We start from the raw sequence: 18,348 nt of genomic DNA, 5'->3' as shown, positions 1-18,348 counted from the left end.
CGAAACGTCAGCCTCTCTGCTCCTATGATGCTGCTTGGCCTGCTGTGCTCATCCAGCCCTGCACCTTGTTGTCTCTCATTCAAAAATATAATTATCCCCTGTCTGGTTACTACAATTCACAGTGTTAGCAGACACTCATGATCTAAACTAATTTAAACTAGTGTGGCAGGGGAGTGGGAAGCAGAGCAGTTGGTCAGCAAATGAAATGACCAAGGAGGAATTAGAGACTAAAGCTAGTAAGGCTAAGAGGAAGAACGGACATGGAAAGGTTACTGACCACAGTAGGACTGGTAGTCTGAAGTATTTTTTTTGTACAAAATGTGTGACAGGAAATGCAGATGAGCTTAGAGCTTGAATTACTACAGATAACTATGACGTTGTAGCTGTTACAAAGATTTGGTTTTGAAAGGGACAGGACTGGCAGCTAAACGTTTCAGGATTTAGATGTTTCAGGCAAAATAAGAATGCAAAAAAGGTGGGGTAAGTGTGTTACTGATTAGAGAGAATGTTACAACTGTACTGAGGGAGGACACTTGGAGGACACATCCAGCGACGTCATATGGGTAGAACTCAGGATTCGGAGAGGTGCAAACAGCTTGATGGGATTGTGCTACAGGCCTCCTGACAGCCAGTGAGTGATAGAGGAACAGATATGTGGCCATATTATTGAAAAATATTGAAGACAATAGGGTTTTGCCGTAAGTGATTTTAACTTCCCATATATTGGCTGGGACTCCCTTAGTACCAGGGGCTTGAATGGGTGGGAATTTGTTCGGTGCATCCATAAGGGTTTCTTGAAGCAACATATAAATAGTCAAACTAGGGAAGGGGCCATCTAGAACTGGTATTGAGGAATGAGTCCAGCCAAGTGACCAAAGTTTCAACAGAGGTGCATTTCGGGAACAGTGACCATAATTTGTATGTTTTAAGTTACTTATGGATGAGGATAAAAGCAGTCCTTGGGTGAAAGTACTAAATTGGAGGAAGGCTACCTACCATAATATTAGGCAAGAACTGGGGATTGTAGATTGGGTATGATTGTTTGAGGGTAAATCTATATATGACATGTGGGAATCTTTCGAATGTTATTTGATTAGAGGTAAAGATCAGCATGTTCCTGTGAAAGTGAAGGATAAGGGGGGTAAGATTTGAGAACCTTAGATGACAAGAGAAATTGAAAGCTTAGTCAGAAAGAAAAAAGAAGCATAAAAAAACTTAAAGGCTTAGGAAACTGAAGACAGACAGAGCCTTCAAGGAATATAAAGAAAGCAGGCAAGAACTTAAACAAGGAGTTGGAGGGCTAAGAGAGACCATGAAATGACCTTGGCAAATAGGATTAATGAAAGTCCCAAGGCTTTTTATACATTTATAAGGAGAAGGAGGCAAACTAGGGAAAGGCCACTCAAGGACAAAGGAGGAAATTTATGTATGGAGCTAGAGAATGTCGGTGAAGTCCTTAATGAGTACTTCACATCAATATTCATAAAACAGAAGGACATGGTGGATAGTGAGTCTAATGAGAGGTATGTTGATATTCTAGGGCATGTCAATATAAAAAAGGAAGAAGTGTTGGGCGTATTGAAAAGTATTAGGTCGACAATTCCCAGGACCTAATGGGATCTATTACAGAGTACTGAGGGAAATGAGGGACGAAACTGCTGATGCATGGTACAAAGCCTCTGTATCCTCTTTAGTCACAAGAGAGGCCCCAGAGGACTGAAAATAGCCAACATTGTTTCTTTGTTTAAGAAGGGAAAAAAGATAATCTGGGAAATTACAGGCTGTGAGATTTATATCAATGGTAGGGACTTTATTGGAGAATATTCTTGGGGACAGGATTTATTCACGCTTGGAAAAATACAGACTTATTAATGACAGGCAACATGGCTTTATGCGGTAACAAGGTGTAGAGCTGGATGAACACAGCAGGCCAAGCAGCATCATAGGAGCAGGAAGGCTGACGTTTCGGGCCTAGATCCTTCATCAGAAATGGGGGAGGGGAAGGGCGTTCTGAAATAAATAGGGAGAGAGGGGGAGGCGGATAGAAGATGGATAGAGGAGAAGATAGGTGGAGAGGAAACAGACAGGTCAAAGAGACGGGGATGGAGTCAGTAAAGGTGAGTGTAGGTGGGGAGGTAGGGAGGAGATAGGTCAGCCCAGGGAGGACGGACAGGTCAAGAGGGGCGGGATGAGGTTAGTAGGTAGGAAATGGGGCTGCGGCTTGAGGTGGGAGGAGGGGATAGGTGGGAAGAAGAACAGGTTAGGGAGGCAGGGATGAGCTGGGCTGGTTTTGGGATGTGGTAGAGGGAGGGGAGATTTTGAAGCTTGTGAAATCCACATTGATACCATTGGGCTGCAGGGTTCCCAAGCAGAATATGAGTTGCTGTTCCTGCAACCTTCGGGTGGCATCGTTGTGGCACTGCAGGAGGCCCAGGATGGACATGTCGTCTGAGGAATGGAAGGGGGAGTTGAAATGGTTCGCGACTGGGAGCTGCAGTTGTTTATTGTGAACTGAGCGTAGGTGTTCTGCAAAGCGGTCCCCAAGCCTCCGCTTGGTTTCCCTGATGTAGAGGAGGCCACAACGGGAACAGCGGATGCAGTATACCACATTAGCAGATGTGCAGGTGTAGCACTTCCTGCGGTTGCAGGGAAAAGTGCCGGGTGTGGTGGGGCTGGAGGGGAGTGTGGAGCGGACAAGGGAGTCACAGAGAGAGCAGTCCCTCCGGAAAGCAGATAAGGGTGGGGAGGGAAAAATGTCTTTGGTGGTGGGGTTGGATTGCAGATGGAGGAAGTGTCGGAGGATGATGCGTTGGATCCGGAGGTTGGTGGGGTGGTACATGAGGACGAGGGGGATTCTTTTTTGGTTGTTATTGTGGGGACGGGGCATGAGGGATGAGTTGCGGGAAATGTGGGAGACACGGTGGAGGGCGTTCTCGACCACTGAGGGGGGGAAGTTGCAGTCCTTGAAAAACGAGGACATCTGAGATGTACGGGAGTGGAATGCCACATCCTGGGAGCAGGTGCGGCGGAGGCGAAGGAATTGGGAATGGGGATGGCATTTTTGCAGGAACGTGGTTGGGAGGAGGTTTATTCTAGGTAGCTGTGGGAGTCGGTGGGCTTGAAATGGATATCGGTTTCTAGGTGGTTTATGAGGGGAAGGTTGTGCCTCACAACTTGTTTGAGGTTTTTGATGAAGTGACAAAAATGATTGATGAGGACAGAGTGGTGGATATTGTCTACTTGGACTTTAGCAAGGCCTTTGACAAGGTTCCTCTTGGCAGGCTGATGCAGAAGGTGATGTCACATGGGATCGACATCGAGCTGGTAAGCAGATTACAGAACTGGTTTCATCGCAGAAGACAGACCGTACTAGTGGAAAGGTATTTTTCAGACTGAAGATCTGTGACCCAGTGGTTCTCCGTAGGAATCAGTTCTGTGACCCTATTGTTTGTAATATATATAAATGATTTGGAGGAGAATGCAGGTGGCTTGATTAGTAAGTTTGGGGTCAACTCAAAGGTCAGGGAAACTATGGCTAATGAGGAAGATTGCCGCAGGATACAGCAGAATATAGATAAGATGGAAACTAGGGTGGAAAAATGGCAGATGTAACTTAATCTGGACAAATGTGAGGTGATGCATTTTGGAAGACCTAACGAGGACAGAAGTATATAATAAATAGCAGAACCTTTAGAAGCATCAACATACAGAGGGATCTAGGCATACAGGTCCACTGTTCCCTGGAAGTGGCAAGACAAGCAGATAAGGTAGTTAAAAAGGCATATGGCATGTTTGCCTTCATTGGTTGTTCAGGGCATAGAGTATAAAAATTGGCAAGTCATGTTGCAGCTATATAGAGCTTTGATAAGGCCTCATTTGGAATTTTGTGTATAGTTTTAGTTGCCACATTACCAGAAGGATTTGGAGGCTTTGGAGAGGGTACAGAAAAGGTTTACCAGGGTGTTACCCAGTTTAGCGGCTATTAGCTATGAGGAGAGGTTTGTCAAACTCCGTTTGTTTTCACTTGAACATCGAAAGTTGAGATGCAGTCTGATAGAGGCTGACAAAATTAAGAGAGGCATGAATAGAATGGATAGTGAAAGTCTTTTTCCCAAGATGGAATGTTGATTACTGAGGGACGTAGTTTTAAGGTTAGAGGGTGAAAGTTAAAGGAGATGTAACAGGCAAGTTTTTACACAAAGGGTGGTAAGTGCCTGGAATGCGCGGCTAGAGGAAGTGGAGGAGGCAGATACAATCACAACATTTAAGTGGCATGTTGGCAGATACATGAATAGGCAGGGATTGGAGGGACATGGACCGCATAGAGGCAAAAGGTTTTTAGTTCAGAAACGCATCATGTGTTGGCACAGTCTTGGCGGGCTAAATGGCCTGTTCTTGTGCTGTAATGTTCTTTGTTCTTTGTGACAGAGAACTGCTACCCAGGGCTGAAAGTTACGCTTATCCTTGCCGGTTTTATGAGGTTGTTTCAGGTGGAACTCACTGGACCGGGCCCATCTGAATTTTTTTGTTAGAGGAGTGTTCTTTTTTTGTCTCCCTGAACCAACCCCAAAGTCTGCCACCTGCAAAGTTCTGGGATGTCAGAGTGTTGCAGGGTGAATGTCTCATGTTAGTTACATAAAGTTGCCTGACCTCTTTGGGGGAGTTGACATCAGCTCTGTATCAACAGACAAATATCCTTTGTTTCTGAAAATAACTGGTAAACTTGGTATTGTTTGGATTGTCATGTGTGTCACACCCTGAATCCAGTCAAAAATAAGTGCCCACTCAATTGGTTTGGAAATTTCACCATGGCATATATTTACATAATTCCCAACCCTAACAAAACAAATAATCGGTGACCTACCTACTGGTTTGATGTGCAGCTGACTGAGATATTTCTCTGAGCGCTCAGGTAAAATTTGGGACAAAGTAGTTGAGGACAACTGTCAGTTTCACAGCCACTGTTAATGCTTCCAACTGGGAGCAGGTCTTCATCTTGAAGACTGCTGATATCTACCACCACCTAACATAATGAGCTCAGTGCTGCAGTTTGGAGAGGCTAAGGAAACAGAGCATTTGTGTGTAAACTCTGCCTGTTTGGCCCTTGTTCCCTGCATCATTCTATTATGCACTTCTCTCCCATGAAGCTTCATCGTCTTCACATGCTGATCCCACAATATCAGGCCATCATTGCTCTGGCTATGATGGTGTTCCTCCCCTTTTGATGTTGTCAAACACATCTGTTCTCCCACCTGCTGTTCTCTTTGAATTTGTGAAAAGCTGGATTCGCTGCCAAATATTAGTCCCAGGAAACAGGACCAGTCACAATTAATTCAGATGAGACAATTGAAAGTCTAAATAGCTATCATTAATGGTTAACTTATTTTGCCTCCTTTTCCTTGGTGTGTTACCTAATCAATGGGAAACCTGGGCTGCATTTGATAAATTTGGTGCAAACTTAAAACTAGTTTGCATACATCTCACTATAATTTCCTAGGGATGTTAATTGCATCAACTGCTACCTAATTAGGTGCAATAATTAAATCACTGACTGAGTTGATTTGTTGCTGGCATCCGAATGTGCCTTACCACAAGATGGACATGTTGGAACTGGATTGTGATCCCAATCAAAAATTAAATTATCTTTAAATTCTCACCTGCACTAACTCATTAGTTCCTGTGTTTATCATCTTAAACCCCCGCCTCCATCAATATATGAAGTTGGGGAAATCTCTCTCATTTGAAATGATTTTTTACACAGACATATCACATCAGAAATGATCCCATAAAGACATCAAGTCAAATGTGTCTTTAATTTCACAACACCTAACTAGTCAACTCATGAACACTTTGGCATAACTGGCTAGACTTGCTCTGGAGGAGTTATTAAGCTTGGTAAGTATGAGGGAACTGTATTCACATACATAACTGTAATGGGATGTTAAAGCACCTTGTGGTCAATGCCTATATTAATCATATGCTGCAGCTCAAAATGCCAGATGGCATTTTATACTGTTCTGCATCAGTAAGCTGTTGCCGATTATGTGCAGAAACACTGAAAGTGGGTGGTCGCTCACTGGCAGATATGCAAATGTTTTGCATTGTTAAGTACATGTGCCATGTAGGCATCAATACCCATTTCTCCGAGACAGCAGTGTGCCAATTTGTTGCATCAAGAAGAACACTATTATGGGACGTTCAGTAAAAATAGCAAAACTTTTGATTTCCTAGTCTTGTCTTGCCAAAGCTTCACTATTAAGGGCTCCAGTTGCTCTTTGTATACATTATTGTGACCCTGCTTGGTAATAAGACTGCCTTGAATTTGTAAGCTTCACATATAGAAATCAGATGTTTTGCTTCATAACTGTTCATATGCTTTATACTTTAAATAAACTAGCCCACAGAACTTATCAGTCCCTGAAGGGGGATTGACTGATAATTAGACTGTTATCATTAACATGGCAATGAGGAACGAGGCTTTAGTGGATCAGTTCTGGGGTATGAGGTGGGTAACGTGGATGAAGTGTCAGTCAGGGATTTTATGTTTGTTGTGTCATAAAGTTTATGTTGGGAGAAGGACAAAGGACAATCTAAAATAAGAATAATTTATTGGTGGAGGTCCAATTTCTGTGCAGCAAAAACAGATCTGGACAGTTGAATCAGACCAAAGATTGGTAGGCAAAGCGAGAGTAAAGCAATGGGCTATGTTTAAAGCAGAAGTAGTTTGGGTTCAGTCGAAGTACAGAAACAGAAACAGGCAACTTTTCAAAATGGGACCAGTGCACAGTCAAGACGGCAGACATGTTAGTGTGTACAGCACTATGCTACATCAATGTCACACTAGTGCCAGCTATTTACACAGCACACACACACAGTGCAGGTTCTCCAAGCAACTTGCAAAGTATGAAAGTCAAAGTGGAGTCCCCCTTGGTGGAGCGTAGGGGGAAATCAAAACTGACAGTCAAGGAGCTCCTCCAAATCCAGTCCAGGGGCTTGGCCAGGGTTAGTCCTGTAGACCAAATGCAACCTGAGCTGGAAGTAGAGGCAGAACATTCAGGGTGCTGTGGAGACATCAGTCCAAGGACTGGTCTTATTTTTCCTGCAAAGAGACAAAAGGAGGGCTTTGAATGTGATGGAAGTGGTTGGAAAAGAATCTATTGGTAATCCAGATTTAGGAGAGTTTTTCGTATCCCCACTGAGTGAGTTGGAAATACAGGGATCAAGGAGGTTAGTAATTTGGGAGTTTGAGGTGGGTGAGAACCATTGAGTGGACACGATGTAAACAATAAGCAGAGTTGTGGACGACAGGCCGTGATGAGAGGCATGCCCAGTGGCAGAATTAAAGTGAGTGGTGCCCCTATAGTAATAGAGAGAAGATGGTGGCACTTACCCTCATGCAGTTCAAAGGGGAAAAATACAAGAAAGTTCAAAAAGGGTTTGCATGCAAGCTGCTAGAACTGAATAAGACCAGCTAACACAAAGAGATTACAAGATCTCACAAGTATGGAGCTAATACCTTATATGGAACAAGAAGAATGTATCAATGTAGGTAGAATGAATTGGGACAGAGTAAAGTATGATGTTATGTAAAATCATGTAACTCGATAAAGGTAACAGCCCTGGAAGGTAGGATATAGTATTGTTATAACCCTGTATAATTGATCAATGGAAGTGTGCAATTCCTCTTGGATATGTTCAAATCAAGCCAGTGAACAAAGGAACTTGAGTCTTGTTTGATCACTAAGGACATAGGAGGAAGGAAAACCTTTCCCCTTTACAGAGCACCATTGACCTACTTCCGATACTACTGAGTGGCCTGCTTCAGCTCAGACACACCACTAGCCCAGGGTGTAATTTGGGTCCAGGTTGGGGGCAGGTGTAGTAGTATGATCTCCTGTGGCAATGGTCCGCAGGAAAATGGACGGCTGTCTTCTCCGTCACATTGTTCATTAAACCTTCCAGGTCTTTGTCTGTGAAGTGTATAATAAGCTTTCCTTTCCTCTGGACTGTGTCTGCTGTGATAACAGTCCAAGTACCAGTGTGAAGGGCAGCTCCTTGCTTGCAGAGTCTGAAGTGCAGGATGCAGCTCGGCTTTTAATAAGGCACCAGCCATGGGAATGGCAGAAGTTCCCAGCACTTGTGTCTCTTCAGTCGCATGACTTTGTGAAAAAGGCATCCAAGAGCCTACTTGTATAATTAAGGAGGTGAAGAGGAGAAGATTACACTGAGAAAAATCACTCTGAGTCATGGCAGACCAGGCATGTGTAATCCACTTAACGAAAACCAAGATTGTGGAAATTCTACCAACAGAGTGAGATGAAGCTGAGAACAGTTGCACACAGCAGATGTCAGAGTGATAGTAAAAATGAAAACTTGGCTGAAAATAAAAAGTTCAGAATAGAAGTGAAAGAAAAAAATCAGGTAGCAATGAGACAGTGTAAGAAGATTTTAACAGATAACATGAAACAAAATCCAAAAATGTTCAGTAGGCATACAGATAGCAAAGGAGAGGTAAAAGAAGATGAGGACAGATTAGTAACCAGCAAAGGAGATTTACATACAGTTCCAGATGCATTTCTGAGGTCAAAACTAAACAGTTTCCATATGTATTCACAAAGGAGGAATATCACTTCCAAAGTCAAGTTAAAAATGGAGGTATTTACAAATATAAAGAGAAGTTCAGCAATTACAGGTCCTTCTTCAGTGATGGAAGAGCTTTTAGAAATACTGATCTGTGACAAATTAACAATCACTTAGACAATAATGGATAAATTAAAGAAAACCACTAATTTGCTAAAGGAAATGTATGATTCACCAGCTTGTTAAAGTACCACATGGCAGGTTTGTAAACGAAGCTATAGCCATGGATTTAAAGAGAAAATACAAGTATAGATATAGAGTTGACTGAGTAACATTAAAAAAGTGGTCAATTTTTTTGTCTTGAGCAAGATAAATAGCGGAGAATTCGATCCACCACTTTTCTTAATCTATACCAATGACTTTGATTTGTGTGCAGAGGGCATGATTTCAAAATTTGGATGTGATGTGAACTGTGAGGAGGAGAGCACTAGTCTTCAAGAAGACAAACCTTTCACAATAACAGAAAGATAAAGAACCAGAGAACTGGTTTAAGATGAGTGGTACATTCAACAGAGAGCTTCAAAGGAAAATTGATTAATTTTCTGAAGTCAAGAGTTTTGCAGGGTTGCAGACAAAAGAACGGAGAGATGAATTATTTACTCCTATCGAAAAAGGCGGCAAGGACATAGAGTCATTGTCATAGTGTTACTGAGTGCAGAAAAGACCCTTCGGTCCATCGAGTCAGCACTGTCAATAACTACCACTAAAGGTGCACTAATCTCAATTTGCTGCATTTCTCCCATATCTTTGAATATTATGATATTTCAAGTGTTCATCCAAATATATTTTAAAGGTGCAGGGCTGGATGAACACAGCAGGCCAAGCAGCATCATAGGAGCAGAGAGGCTGACGTTTCGGGCCTAGACCCTTCATCAGAAAAGGGGGAGGGGAAGGGGGTTTTGAAATAAATAGGGAGAGAGTGGGAGGCGGATAGAAGAGGGATAGAGGAGAGGATAGGTGGAGAGGAAACAAACAGGTCGAAGAGGTGGGGATGGGGCCAGGAAAGGTGAGTGTAGGTAGGGAGTTAAGGTTGTAAGTTTTCCAGCCTCCACTACCTTCCCAGGCAGGGCATTCCAGATTCACACCACCCTCAGAATAATTTTTTTTTTTTCTCAAGCCCCCTCTGAATCTCCTGCTCCTTACCCTAAAACAATGTCCCTTATAATTGAACTATCAACCAAGGAGAACAGCTGTTCTCTATCCACAAAGTCCGTTCCATTCATGTTATACACCTCAATCATATTCCCCCCTCAGCTTTCTCTGCTCTAAATAAAACAATCCAACCCTATCTCAATTGCTCAATTGCTCTGGGTGTAGCTCAATTGCTCCATCCTAGGCAACGTTCTGGTGAACCTGGACAAAAAACTGAAAGAACTGCAGATGTTGGAAATCTGAAACAAAAGCAGAAATTGGTGGAAAATCTCAGCTGGTCTGGCAGCATCTGTGAAAAGAAATCAGAGTTAACATTTCGGGTCCAGTCACCCTTCATCAGAACTGATGGTAGCTCAGAAAAGGATGTCTTTTATACAAAAGGTGGGGTGGAGAAGGGAGGAGAGTAAATGATGGGTGGAGATAGAGCCAAAAGAGAGAGAAAAATAGTTGGACAGACAAAGGAGAGACTAAAGTTCAGTTTGAGGGAATGAATAGCTGTTGATGGGGACACTTAATGGCTGACAATGGGTATTTTGTGGTAGCAGCCCATGTAATGACAAGGCGTGGTGTGTTAAAGTGGGAGAAGCATGGGGAAAGGTGTTCAATCCCTAAAATTGTTGAACTCGAGATTAAGTCCAGAAGGCCCTAGGGTTCCCAAGTAGAAAATGAGGTGCTGTTCTTCCAACTTGTGCTGAGTTTCGCTGGAACACTGCAGCAAGCCTGAGACAGAAATGTTGGCCAGGGAACAGGGTGATGTGTTGAAGTGGCAAGCAACTGGAAGCTCAGGGTTTTTTTTTCAGGCAGAACGTAGGTGTTCTGTGAAGCGGCCACCCAGTCTGCACTTTGTTTCCCCAATGTAGAGGAGACCACATTGTGAGCAATGAATACAGTAGACTGGATTGAGTGAAGTGTAGATAAAGCATTGCTTTCACCAAGAAGGTCTGTCTGGGGCCTTGGACACTGAGGAGGGAGGAAGTAAACGGGCAGGTATTACACCTTCTGCAGTTGCAGGGGAAGGTGGCATGGGGCTCTGGGTACATGTTGGGAGTGAAGGAGGAGTGGACCAGGGTGTCCCAGAAGGAATACTTTTGCAGAAGGCTGACAAGGGAGGTGGGGAGAATATGTGTCTGGTGGTGGCATCCCGCTGGAGGTAGCAGAAATGGCGGCTAATGATTCTCTGGGTGTGGATACTGGTGGGATGATAGATGAAGACAAGGATACCCTATCACTTTTGTGGGAGGAAAGAGAGAGGGTGAGAGTCGAAGCGTGGGAGATGGGTCAGACCCGGCCGGGGGCCCTTTCAACTACAGTGGTGAAGAATTAACAGTTGAGGAAGAAGGTAGACATTTCGGAGGCTCCCTTATTAAAGTTGGCATTATACTCTATGCCATGACTGATGAAAGCAAGCATCCCACATGCTTTCTGAACTATCCTGTTCACATGCTCTGCTGATTTCAGGGATCTGTGAATAATTACGCCAAGATCCCACTGTTCCTCTGAGCTACCTTATGTCCTCAGTAAATACTCCCTCATCTTGGTTCTTCTTCCAAAGTGCATCATCTCGCACTTATCAGGGTTAATTACCATCTGCCACTGCTCTGCCCATCTGACCAACCCATTCATATCTCCCTGCAATCTTTTTCACTATTAACCATCGTACTAATTTTGGTGTCATCTGCAAACTTGCTTCACATTCCCCCCACATTTTCAGCTCTATCATTTCTATATATTACAAACAATCCCAGTGCTAATCCTTGTGGTAAATTGCTGGACACCAGCCCTTCAGTCACTCGAACAACCTTCTACCACTACCATTTGTGTTCTGTTAATAAGCCAGTTTCTAATCCATCTGGCCAATGTTCCCTGAATTCTGAGTGCTTTAACCTCCTCAATCTGTCTCCCATGTAGTTACTACTCAAAAGCTTTGCTAAAATCCATATAAACTACATTAACTGACCTTGCCTCATCTACATACTTGCTCACATTTTCAAAAACTTCTAATAAATTTATCAGGCATGACTTCCCTCTGACAAAGCCATGCTGACTCTCCTTAATTAACCCATGCTTTTCCAAGTGGACATTAATTCTCATCTTCCCTACCACTGACATGAGACTCATGAGTCTGTAATTTTCTGAATAGTTTCTACCATCTTTCTTGAAAAGTGGAAACACATTAGCTATTGCCCAGTTCTCTGGAACATTCCCTGTGGCCAGAGAGAAAATATAAATTTGTGTCAGAGCCCTGCTTTACCTCCCACAGCAACCTGGGATGTGATTCATCCAGGCCAGGGGATTGGCCTGTCTTTAAGCCCAACAAAGCCTCCAATATCTCCCCATTTCCCATGTCAAACTGTGAAAGCTCTTCATAGTCCTTTTTCCTGAATTCTGTACCTATGGTCTCCTTTTCTGAGTGAAGACCAAACAAAAGTATTCAGTTAACATCCTTCCAGTATCTTGTAGCTTCACTCTCTGGTTGCCCCTTTGGTCCCTAATGGGGCCTACTCTTTCCCTGGTTAACATCTTACCTTTAATGTTTTCATAAAATATCTTAGGATTCTGCTTGATCCTGTTCACAAGTGCTTTCTCATGCCCCCTTTTTGCTCTTCAAATTGCTTTCTTAAGTTCTCTCTTACACTTCTTACACTACACCACAAATGAATTGCTCCCTTTGTACTTGCTAAAAGCTTTTCTCTTCTTCCTTGACCAGTCCTGAATTGCCTGAATTGTCCTAGACAACTAGAGTTCTCTGAACTTATTGTTGCTACATTTCCTCCTAAAGGATACATGTTGGACCTGTACTCTCCCCAACTCCTTTTTGAATGCTCCCCACTGCTTCATTGTAAACAAGGAGCTGTTCCTTTACAACTTCAGCCAAATCCTGCTTTATTTTAAAATAATAATAAAATAATAAAATTTGCCTTCCCCCAATCCAAAGCTGTCTTTTGCAGGCCATCTTTCTCTTTTTCCATAACAAATTTGAACTGTACCTTGTTGTGGTCGCTATTACTATAATGCTCCCCCAATGCCATATTAAACACTTGTCCAGCTCCATTCCCCGGAACCAGATCTAGCCCAGTGGCATCCCTTGTTTGGCCTTCTATGCATTGATACAAAAATCTACACTGATACATTTCAAGAAATTCAACCCATCTGAATCCTTAACACTATGACTTTCCAAATTTAAGTTGGGCAAGTTGAAATCCCCTAACATAATTACCCAATTATTACTCTTACACACTTCTGAGAATTGTCTACATATTTGATCCTCGATTTCCTGCTGACTCTTTGGGGGCCTATAATACACTCCCAGTAATATGACTGCCCCCTTAACATTCCTAAGTTCTAACCACAAAGCCTCGTTTGAAGACCCTTCCAAGATATCATCTCTCCTTATTGCAGTAATTGATTCCTAAATTAATAGTGCCAATCCATCACTGTTTTTACACCCTCTTCTGTCTTAACTAAATATCATATACCCTGGAGTGTTCAGTTGCCAGTCCAATCCTGTCATGTTTCTGTGATGGCAGCGATATCACACTTCCATGTGTCAATCCGCACCTTTAAGTCATCAATCTTACCTATTAAACTCCTAGCATTAAAGTAAAGACCATCCAGCCTTGCCTTACTCTCTTAACACTCAAATAATGAGCCAAATATGCTCTTTCTGTGTTGTCACCATTTTACAAGTCAGATGAGCATGACCATTATTTGTAAAAATGAGACATAAAAGATTGAGATCAGAAAAAGATGAAAGAAAGAGTGGAGTGAGAGATAGATTGTCTGTTGAGTTATACTGCTCTCTCTATGATTCCATGAAATACAGTCTCACTGGGGTAAAATTAGATTTTCAGCATTTCCAAAGTAAATGAGAAAGTAACCTAAAAAATCTTTTGACAAAAAAAAATTTAATGGAGGCAGCAATGTATCTCCACTGTGCAATTGGAAAGGTCACTCTAAATCTATAGTTATCTGCAGGAGCATATAACTTTATTGGATGGGTTGGTGCATTAAGCTATACATTAGCATCTTTAGCCAAAGTAGTTATTGTAGGAGAATAAAATTGAAAGAAAGAGCCAGGCATACAGTTTACAAATACTGATGGTGGTCCCATTTAAAAAAAAATCAATAAAGTTGTTCAGATATGTTACAAACAAATCTCTGTGCCTACCATATCTTAAATTGGAGTTAGAATTCAGACCTTCTGGACCAGAAGTAAGAAAGAAACCATAGTACCAGAAGAGTTTTTGGTCACCCTATTTACTTAAAGATTGGATTTATGTTTAATTCTGTTTTGATAATGCATGCTTTGAAAGCAAGAAAGAAACAAAATTTACTGAGCTTTCTGTCACAATTGGCAAAAATAAAAATTGTGCAGTAAGTATTTATAAGAGTAAACGTACTTACTGTATCTAGAGCAGTGATTTTCCTATGGCAATAGTAATAGAGTAGGAAATCAACTACTTCACTTAGCTTCCTTCAATGTATTATTCCTTTAATATTTGCTTCCTGCTGACACAAGTAATAAGTAATTAACCCTGCGTGTTGTTAGAATGGTTTAAGAAATTAGCAATGGTAACTGTTGATAAGGACAATGGCTTTCTGCAGGAGCTGCAATAATTTATGAGATTATGGAAGGTGAGTTGTTGATATCAACTCACCTTTTTGTTTAATTACAAAAAGCCATACAATCTTAGGTTTCTGCTTCCTTATTGTTAGAAGTTCTGCAAGTTAAGCTGGGCCAGTGATTCACAACCCTCTGGACAAACTTAAAATATCATGTAATAAAAATCTGTTGTTTTATTATGCAAAATTAAATGTCATGCACATACGAAGTTCAGTCGTAAGGAACAGTTGAGAAGCTAATAAAGCAGAACAGCTACCTGCACCAACATTTTTATTTAAATCCAGAAAGGTTTATTTCTTTCAGGGTTTGAATTATTTTAGATATGACCTACAGAACTTGCCCTTTACATCTTGTGTAGTACCCTGGGTTACCATAGTCACTCGACATAAAGGTCATACATGCCAACATTTTTCAAAGGTTGTTTGACAATTCTCTCAATATAATCTTTGCTAAAAGTATATTAACCATTTGAATATGGAATCCTGGACTCTTCTTTAGTGATCACAGGACTCAGAGTTGATTTGTTTTTGTAATTTTTCAAATCCAAATTTAATGTAACAGCACCAAATTCCAAATGATCTAGTTTGCTCAATTTCAAAAGTCTTCACCTAGGGTTATGCAACTTGCACTGGCGATCACTTCCAAACATAGTTGAGAAGACTTAAGTTTTCACAACTTCTAGTCTCACTGTATTACAAGGACTGAGGCCCAGATTTTTACCGCAATGATGTGTGTCGCCATTATGGTGAAAATGCTGGAAGTGCACAGGAATCCCAAGTCATACCCCTATGATTAGCAGAGGAGCACTGTGCTCTCTGCAGTTCTTTTGGATGACCTAGCTATCCTTTTGAAGAGGTAAGGCATCTTTTTGGATTATGGAATCCAGCATGTTTATGCATATATGTGCATAAAATACATTATTTTCTCAATTTGTTCATGGGATGTGGGCATCACTGACTGAGCTAGCATTTGTTGCCCACCCATAGTTGTATGGGAGAAGGTAGTTGTGAGCTTCCTTCCTGAATTGCACCAGTCCTTGAAATGTAGTTATACCCACAGTGTTTTAGGGGAGAGAGTTCCAGGATAATGGTCGAGTAACAGTAAAGGAACACACAATATAGTTCCAAGTCAGGATGATGTCTGACTTGGAGACTACATTCCCCCTGATTTATTTTTTCAATTCCATGCATGGCAGAAATGTCTTCATGTGGAAGTCAATGTGATGTTACATTGATTAACATGCACAGGACATCAAGCTGCATAGCCTAGAGGCAACGTTGGAAAGTTGACGTTTTGGGTCGGGTCCCTTCTTCAGAAATGGGGTGGGGGAAGGGAGCTGGTAAATAAATAGAGAGAGCAGGGGTGGGGCTGGGGAAGGTAGATGGAATGGTGATAGGTGAGTGCAGGTAGAGAGTGGTGAGGATTGGTCAGTGGGATGAGTGGGGCGGATAGGTTGGAGAGAAGATGGACAGGTTGTGTTGAGTCAAGGAGGCGGGGATGAAAGGGAGGCTTGGACATGGGATGAGGCCCGCGTTTGCAGAGATTTTAAAAGTGGTGAATCCCATGTTTAGGCCATCGGGCAGTAGGTTCCCGAGGCGGAATATGAGGTGCTGCTCCTCCAGTTTGCGGGTTGTGTAGATGGCTATAGAGATACTGAGCCATATCAGTATTACAGGCATTAGGTGGCATGGCTGGGACAGGAACAACGAAGAGACTGAAGTGATGAGATCAGAGGGGGGTAATATTTTATGTTTTAAAATTTATGTTTAGATCAAGGTGCTGGATCCCCTATGCAGACTGTCCACCCAGGCTGCATCTGAAAATAACACCCTCCCCAGTCTTCTCAAGCTGCCCGATCTGACTCCCCCAATCCAGACTGCCTCCATACCCCCTCCTCTAACCACTGGCCCCACCCCAAAAACATTTTTAAAGGCCAGGTTCATAGTGCTGGGATTTCTTATGCCTCTGTACATCTATGTTAGAAATGAACATCAGGCCAAAGTTGAGTTTGTATCCTTTTAGAATCAATGAAATGAACACAACACTGATTTCTAATGGTAGCGGTTAATTTTACTATGGAGAGCCAGCAGATCTGAATGGTTTTTATCTATGCTTGTTTGCTTTGAATAATGGAGTTTTACACAATTCAGATGAAGTTGTAGCCACTTTTTTTATAATGGAAACAACCAGCACTTTAACCCTTTAACCTAAATATTGTTTTGTATTCTGATGAAGTGCCATTGGACCTGAAACATCGACTTTGCTTTGCATCCTTGGATGCTGCCAGACCTGCTGAGTTTCTCCAAAAGTTTCTGTTTTTGTTTCAGATTTCCAGCATCTGTAGGTTCTCTGGGTTTTATGAGGCACTTTATCCCTTAATGGCAGGATGTGGTTGCAGGGTTTCGAAATTATCAGAATGATGAATGTTGCATAGTCTGGAATTCAAGTGGTGGCACTCAGGTTCTACAATAATCTCCAAGGGACCTCCTGCTACTGACAGTATTTTAAGTGCTGACTATTGAGAAGTTCAGCACAAACTGATATTGTTACAACAGTTCAAGTCAGCCTTAATGACAAAAAGTTATAGCACATGTAGATTTAAGCTCCACTTTAGGTAATGTCAGTGGGTATGTCAGTGAATAAGTTTCTTTGCAATTTTGGCAGCCGTCAGAAGATTAGGAGACTGCTCCTGTAAAAGGAATACATTTTTATTGTTTAATCAGTCTATTCTGAGCCAAATGAAGATCTGCTGGACAGTGCAGTACTTACCAGGGGTAACTTAAAACCTCTGTACAAGTGTTCAGGGTTCCATCCTTTGGGTTGGCTGAATCCATCCTCATATTCTGGGGGAAGCCACCGAGCAAAAGCAATGTTTGTGCTTCCCCACCTGGGATTATTTCTAAAAAAGCGAATGCAAAAACAAAAATAGCTAATACCAGAGAACGTAAATAATTTTAAAAATACAATCAAATTAGTTATTCTCAAAGAATTTCCAGTTATTTAGAAAGGTTTTTCTTTGTTACACCACCATACTGGATTCCAAATGCTCTCACTTAGAATGGAAATGTTGCAAAGAGCATGTGTTTACACCTGAATGTTATATGCTGTCGTTGGGTGTGTTTTCAGTGTCAGGGTGCGTAGGACAGGCCAGTTGGCTGGCCCACCACCTTTCCATCCAGCTTAAAGCTGATCCCCACTCAACAGAAGGTGGTCAGGTGCTGAAATAAGCAGCCTGCCCACCATTCATCAATAAATAAGGGTCAATGGAGCTTGTTCAATTAACACCAATAATATGCCACCCATGTCAAAATGTGGCTGGTATAGCCAGTCACGCAGTAGTGGACAGTCTTTTTTTTAAAGGCCTGCATGAACAAGTTGGGGAAGAATAGAGAACCTCATTCAGGGAGCGCTCTGAATGCACCATTGGCACATCCCCTGTCTCCCAAAATGCTGCCCTTCATTCTGCACTGCCTGCCTAACAGCTGTCCCACCCAACATCCTAATCTCCTGCATTCCAATAGTCATCTGAAACTTAAACCTTGCGAATAAAGTACTCAGAACAGCCATGATCCTCTTTGGGCCTCTTCCCATTCTCTCAGCAGTGTCCACCATCGACTAGCTAGTTGTGATGGAGATGCTGACCAATCAGATTAACAAGCAGCTCCAAGGGACAGGAATTTCTTCTGATTTAGGGCCAGAAATCCCACAGTTTGGCAACGTAGACTATCCACATTGCAAGGTTTCTTTCAGGTCCATTTTCTTTCATGTGGGGGCCGAGATAGGGTATGTGTGGGGGGCTGGGAGAGTTTTTAAAATTCATTTGTGGGATATGGGTGTCGTTGTCTGGCCAGCAATTATTGTCCATCCCTAGTTGTTCTTGAATTGGAGATAGTAGGAACTGCAGATGCTGGAGAATCCGAGACAACAAGGTG

The 18,348-nt window shown here is 42.2% G+C and overlaps 1 protein-coding gene across 1 annotated transcript in view; it reads right to left on the bottom strand.

Moving 5' to 3' along the window:
- Window positions 1–18,348, bottom strand: part of tpo (thyroid peroxidase) — a 90,159-nt gene that overhangs the window by 45,349 nt on the left and 26,462 nt on the right. Inside the window, exon 6 of the mRNA XM_048597104.1 lies at window positions 17,186–17,315. Within this exon, the coding sequence (XP_048453061.1) occupies window positions 17,186–17,315 (130 nt within the window). The remainder of the gene's footprint in view (window positions 1–17,185; window positions 17,316–18,348) is intronic.

The sequence above is a fragment of the Rhincodon typus genome, chromosome 5 (genome assembly GCF_021869965.1).
Source record: "Rhincodon typus isolate 14 chromosome 5, sRhiTyp1.1, whole genome shotgun sequence".
Lineage (NCBI taxonomy): Eukaryota > Metazoa > Chordata > Chondrichthyes > Orectolobiformes > Rhincodontidae > Rhincodon > Rhincodon typus.
Note: the sequence above shows the minus strand (reverse complement) of the source record. Positions and strands in the feature narration are given on the sequence as shown.